The sequence below is a fragment of the Salvelinus namaycush genome, chromosome 9, assembly GCF_016432855.1.
Source record: "Salvelinus namaycush isolate Seneca chromosome 9, SaNama_1.0, whole genome shotgun sequence".
In the NCBI taxonomy this organism is placed as follows: Eukaryota; Metazoa; Chordata; class Actinopteri; order Salmoniformes; family Salmonidae; genus Salvelinus; species Salvelinus namaycush.
The window spans coordinates 43,846,715-43,852,714 of NC_052315.1; the positions used below are offsets into that span (position 1 = coordinate 43,846,715).

The 6,000-nt window shown below is 48.2% G+C and overlaps 1 protein-coding gene across 1 annotated transcript in view; it reads left to right on the plus strand.

Annotated features, from left to right (window-relative positions):
* The window catches only part of LOC120053283 (cat eye syndrome critical region protein 2-like), a 68,008-nt gene extending 62,717 nt beyond the window's left edge, over positions 1 to 5,291 (plus strand). Inside the window, 3 exon segments of the mRNA XM_039000421.1 lie at positions 2,205 to 4,074; positions 4,177 to 4,244; positions 4,363 to 5,291. Coding sequence (XP_038856349.1) covers positions 2,205 to 4,074; positions 4,177 to 4,225 — 1,919 coding nt within the window. The 3' untranslated portion in view covers positions 4,226 to 4,244; positions 4,363 to 5,291.
* Positions 5,292 to 6,000: the final 709 nt, after the last annotated feature.

Here is a 6,000-nt window from a genome sequence, read left to right on the forward strand (position 1 = left end):
CGCGCGCACACACACGGCCCTCCCTCCCCACAACAACACTCAGCAACAGCCTGCCTGACAGTCAGCAGCAGCAGGTCAAAGTGAAATTATTATATATTTTTAAATGCCATGGCGCAATTTAGAAGTAGCCCAAAAACCTGCAACCCATGACCAATACATTTTCATCCACAACAGTTTTCAAAGTATCCCAATTTAGCCGGAAAACCGCGGACATGACAACCCTGCCAGGCAAAGAGGTGACTCGTGAATGACCTGGGCATGAAACTTCGGCACTTTTTCAATACTAGAACATGAAAAACAGTTCGATACTAGAATTTTTGTTACTTTCAGTACTTCTGTCAAATATCTCATGTCATATACGGATTGAGAGGATAGTCTGTCTAGTAATTTGTTTTGAAATTTCAAGGGGGCAGTAGTAAGCTGGCCAGGCTGCTTGTGCACGCAGCTGACACAAGCTCCAGAAGCGAACTTTGGGAATACTTTGCTTACAGAGCAGATGGTGAGGGCAAGCCCACCGAAACAACTATGCAAGAGGTGTTATAAAGCAGTGCAAGGGAGGTTGGGTGGCAAAACGACAAACTATTTTAGACATGACATTTGCATTGTACTGCTATTCTACTAGCAACTAAATTATAACTATGAGTGACAATGCCATGAACATATATTCAGCGTGACATTCATGTGAGTACTGAGCATTATAATATGATTACAACCCAAAAGTAACGTGAAATGCATTCAACTTAGCAATGACAGCAATATATTTAGACTACTTCGCATTTGTCTGGGATTAGTAACAGTAGCCAGCCAGCAGCCCTAGGTGGAGCATTACACCTTGGGAGTTGAAATGCACTCTGGGAATCGTAGTATGCTGTGTAAAATCCATAGTATTTCTATGGTGTGTAAACTATTGCAATATAGAAGCTTCAGAAATGAGCTTGAAGGTGTTTTTTATGTAGTTTTGGCACTAAACTATTTATTTAATATATTAAGTTATTTCGCTTTAATGAATCACAGGTCTAATGAATGTCATTTGATCTAATATTATGGCCATTTTAATTAACCCTGACATGTGTAAAATTAAATGTTGAAACAGTTGAGATTTTGTGGGCCTCCCGAGTGGCGCAGCGGTCTAAGGTGTTGCAGTGCTAGAGGCGTCACTACAGACCCGGGTTCGATCCCGGGCTGGATCACAACAGGCTGTGATCGGGAGTCTCTTAGGGCGGTGCACAATTGGCCCAGCATTGTCCGGGTTAGGGGAGGGTTTGGCAGAAGGGGCTTTACTTGGCTCATTGCGCTCTAGTGACTCCTTGTGGCGGGCCGGGCACCTGCAGGCTGACCTCTGTTGTTGGTTGGACAGTGTTTCCTCCGACACATTGGTGCGGCTGGCTTCCGGGTGAAGCGGGAGGGTGTTAAGAAGCGCGGTTTGGTGGGTGATGTTTTGGAAGACGCATGACTCGACCTTCGCCTCTCCCGAGCCCGTTCGGGAGTTGCAACGATGAAACAAGATTGCAATTGGCTATCATGAAAAGGGGGTAAAATGAGAAATTTTTAATTTTAATTGGTTATCAAGATATTGTTCAATGTATAAAATATATATATATATCCCAGTGGTTATTCTGTGTTTAACTAATACCCTTTTTAAATTGTATTTTTTATTATTTTTTGCCGTGGTATCGTTTCGGTATCGAGTATCGTGATATTAAACCTGGTATCAAAGTCAAAATTCTGGTATTGTGACAACACTACCGCAGTGCAACATTGCAATGAGAAAGCCTTACAATTTCACTAATGTCATAAAAAAGCTCTCAATCTCTCCAAAAACTATTGTCCAGTCCACTTACTAGTCAGATTTTAGTCAAAGATAATTTAGTTGTTTGTTTTTTCTGGGTCTATTTAGTCTGGTCAATTGCCACTGAAAAATGTATTTCCGTTACTTTTTTCATTGACGAAATTAGCACTGCAGCTACCCTAGCAAGATGTTTTGATATGGAAGGATGAACCCAACATTTTTCACGTACAAATGTAATCAAAGATCGTTTAAAAAAAATTGTGTATCAATTAATTTGACCATTTTGAGTCTGTGCCAGGAAATGTAATAGGACACGTTCTCAGTCTTGAGGCATTCATTCAGATGCTGTTCTACAAATCGATTCTTTGTTTTCACTGTAATAACCTTCCACTCACTAAATGATCTGTCTTGACAGGGTCCACGTCAGATCCCAAAACATCCAACAACCATGCAGGAGCTCGGGTAACCGCCGTCCCATCTGAACAGGAACGCACCTCGTTCCCCAGTCCCACAGAGCCTCCCAGTCGCCCCACTCGGGGCATGCAGAGCCCCTCTGCTCCAAACTGGGGCAGATCACAGGAGAGGGTTAGCGGGACCCGGGAGCAGGCTGCGTCTGGGCTGGGACTCCCACAGAGCTCAGAGACAAACGACAACCAAGAGGGGGAGAGCAGAGGACAATCTGTCAGCCAGACTCCCCCTCATCAGAACAACCCTTCCATTGTTCATCCTCCTCACCCCCAGAATGCAACTCACTCCCAGAACTCTCCTCACTCCCAGAATGCTCCACAGCATATTACCCAGAGCCCCCCCCAGCAAATCCTAGAGAATGCCACTCGCCTTAAGAACGCCCATCAACACAATACCCAGAATGCACAGCAACAAAACATCCCTCAACATATCACTCGGAATGCTCCACAGCAAGGATCCGAAAACCCCCACCAACAAAACTCTCAGAACACACCTCCACATGTGGCTCAGAATGTCCCTCAACCAATCTCCATGCATGGAATGCCACAGAACGCCCCCCAGGGGGCCCAGCCTGGCCCTGGTCCACCCCAGCCAGCACCTCTCACCTCCCTGCCCCCCAGCCACCCTGTGTCCCAATTGCCTCCCCAGCCCAGCCCAGCCGACCAGGGTGACCAGAGGCCAAGCGAGCCCACTAGCAGGAGGGACTCTGGAGGCAGTTCTGGTAACTCCAGCATGATGAAGTCTGGACCTCCAAATGGCATCTATAAACAACAGTCGTTCAGTCCCAAGGCACAACAGACACAGCCCGGTAACCAGGGGCCAAGGGGTCACAACCCAGCCATGGCTCCCCACTCCCAGGGCCAGGACAATGGAGCCATGGGTCAATATGGCATGGGCAGCCCAACACATCTGCACTATGGTCAACCTATGGGCAAACCCATGCCCCCTTCAAATCAACAGCCTTACCCGAACCAAGCTGTTTCCCAGACCATGAACCCCCACCATAACCCTGCCGGCTACCCCACCTACCACCAGCAAGGAGCTTCCTATCCATACCACATGGCCCAGCAGCAGCCTCCCCAGGGCCACCCTAACATGTACCCCCAGTACCAGCAGCAACACTTCTACCCCCAGCCCCAGGGCAACAGCCGGGGAGGCTACCCCTCCGAGGAGTGGCACAGGCAGCAGCAGTACCAGCCTCGCCACCCCATGCCCTCCAACACCTACCTGCTTGCAACTAGTGCCAATGTCAATGGGTGCCTGAAGGAGGGCAGCAGCATGGGCTCCCCCCTGGGCTCTGAGGGCTCCGGGGGCAGCCTGATGTCCCCCAATCCCCTGCCCGAGGGCCCCCGTGGAGGATCTGTGGAGAAGGAGAGTAGGGAAGCCGGCAGCCCTGTGAAGCAACAGCCTGCTCGGGTGGAGGAGAGCTCAGAGCGGCCAGAGAGCCCCAAAGAGATCCTGGACCTGGACAGCCACAACGCTGCCACACGCCGCCGGAGTGCCCAGCCCCCACCTCACGTGGGCAACTTCCTGTACGATTCCCGAGCAGTGCATACTGGGATGCAGCAGGGCGGGGCCCCGCCTCCCCACATGTCTCATGCTCCATACCCCAACCAGCCAGGTTACCCCAGTGGACACTACGCCCCCCAGAGACCCCACCCCCACCTCATGGAAGCCCTGCACCGGCCCCAGCACCTTCCCTTTCCCCCGGGGCAGACCCGCATGGCGATGTACAGACATCCCCAGGCCGGAGGCCACTTCCAGGGCATGATGGTCCAGCAGAGAGGCCTGGCGCCCGAACACTTCCTTCACCCAGGGTAAGAAAGAGCTACACTGGAGATTCTAACTGTTCATTTATGTTATTTTGCTTTGATGGCTAGGAAGAGGAGGTTACTGATATCTATTATATAATGTTGTAGGCAGCAGATGATGTCTCCGAGTGGTCCCAGCAGTAAACAGGGAGTTTGAGCAACTCTGTGGGCGCAGGGTGAGCGATTATTCAATGGCGGAGGAGGGTGAAGGGCTATCACCAATCAATATTTCAGAATCCCAGTCATGTTTCAATGATTAATCTCATTTTTTCATTCCTTTTCCCCACAATCCAGGTAAAGGACAAATGCAACAAACACCTGTACACAAAGCAGTGCCTGCATATCATCCATCCATGACGATTGCCTGTGTCTCCTGTCATAAGCCTTTAAAATGTGACTGTGCTGTTGGAACCATGATGTTCTCTGCTGTGGAGCGGCTCAAAATGGAGTCTTGTCCGTTGTCTTTTCTCTGTCTGTGTCACGGAGCACCAGTAACTACTGCTCTCACTGCATCAGACAGAAGATATGCAGTGTGTGCAGACAAGGGAAACATATTTATTTGAGAATCTCTTTAGGGAATGAGTTCTTTGCCCCTCGGGGATGTCTGTCTGCTTCATGTGGAACCCTCACTGAGACATGGCCCTGTCTGCCAGTGGACTTCCAGTTCAGACTGTGTGTACAGCTGGTCCCTTCCTGCAAGAACATCTGGAGATCCTCCTCCTCTGTCTGCAGCCTCACACTGGTTGGACAAAGCTACTGGTCATTGGGTTTTGTCTGGAGGAAGGCTCTTCCCCTGACTATAGCTCTCCTATGGACCTCCAGCCCCTTCGGTCCTATCAGAACCTCTACAGAAGAGAAAAATGGATCCGGTGATGAGAAGAGAGGGCTGGTGTTATTGTTTCTTTGGGTTTTTTTCCCCAAACGTTTTTAAACTCAGGTGTAGAAAAGGAGGAACTTTAAGACTGTAGAGAAGCCGTCATCAGAACCCTGTCGACAGACAGGCCTTGCCGTTTCCTTTTTGTTGAATGTATGTGTGAATGATAGATATAGACCTGCAGAGAGCCTTCTCTGCTATGCACTAGGGATAGTCTACACATACTGGAGTGGCCTTGGAATTTTTACGTTGGTGCTTGTTTTATATATATAGTTGAAGTCGGAGGTTTACATACACCTTAGCCAAATACATTTAAACTCAGTTTTTCACAATTCATGACGTTTAATCCCAGTAACAATTCCCTGTCTTAGGTGAGTTAGGATCACCACTTTATTTTAAGAATGTGAAATGTCAGAATAATAGTAGAGAATGATTTATTTCAGCTTTTATTTCTTTTATCACATTCCCAGTGGGTCAGAAGTTTACATACACTCAATTAGTATTTGGTAGCATTGCCTTTAAATTGTTTAACTTGGGTCAAACGTTTCGGGTAGCCTTCCACAAGCTTCCCACAATAAGTTGGGTAAATTTTGGCCCATTCCTCAGGTTTGTAGGCCTCCTTGCTCGCACAAGCTTTTTCAGTTCTGCTCACAAATGTTCTATAGGATTGAGGTCAGGGCTTTGTGATGGCCACTACAATACCTTGACTTTGTTGTCCTTAAGCCATTTTGCCACAACTTTGGAAGTATGCTTGGGGTCATTGTTCATTTGGAAGACCCATTTGCGACCAAGCTTTAACTTCCTGACGGATGTCTTGAGATGTTGCTTCAATATATCCACATACTTTTACTCCTTCATGATGCCATCTATTTTGTTAAGTGCACCAGTCCCTCCTGCAGCAAAGCACCCCCACAACATGATGCTGCCACCCCCGTGCTTCACGGTTGGGATGGTGTTCTTCGGCTTGCAAGCCTCCCCCTTTTTCCTCCAAACATAACGATGGTCTTTATGGCCATTTTTGTTTCATCAGACCAGAGGACATTTCTCCAAAAAGTAGG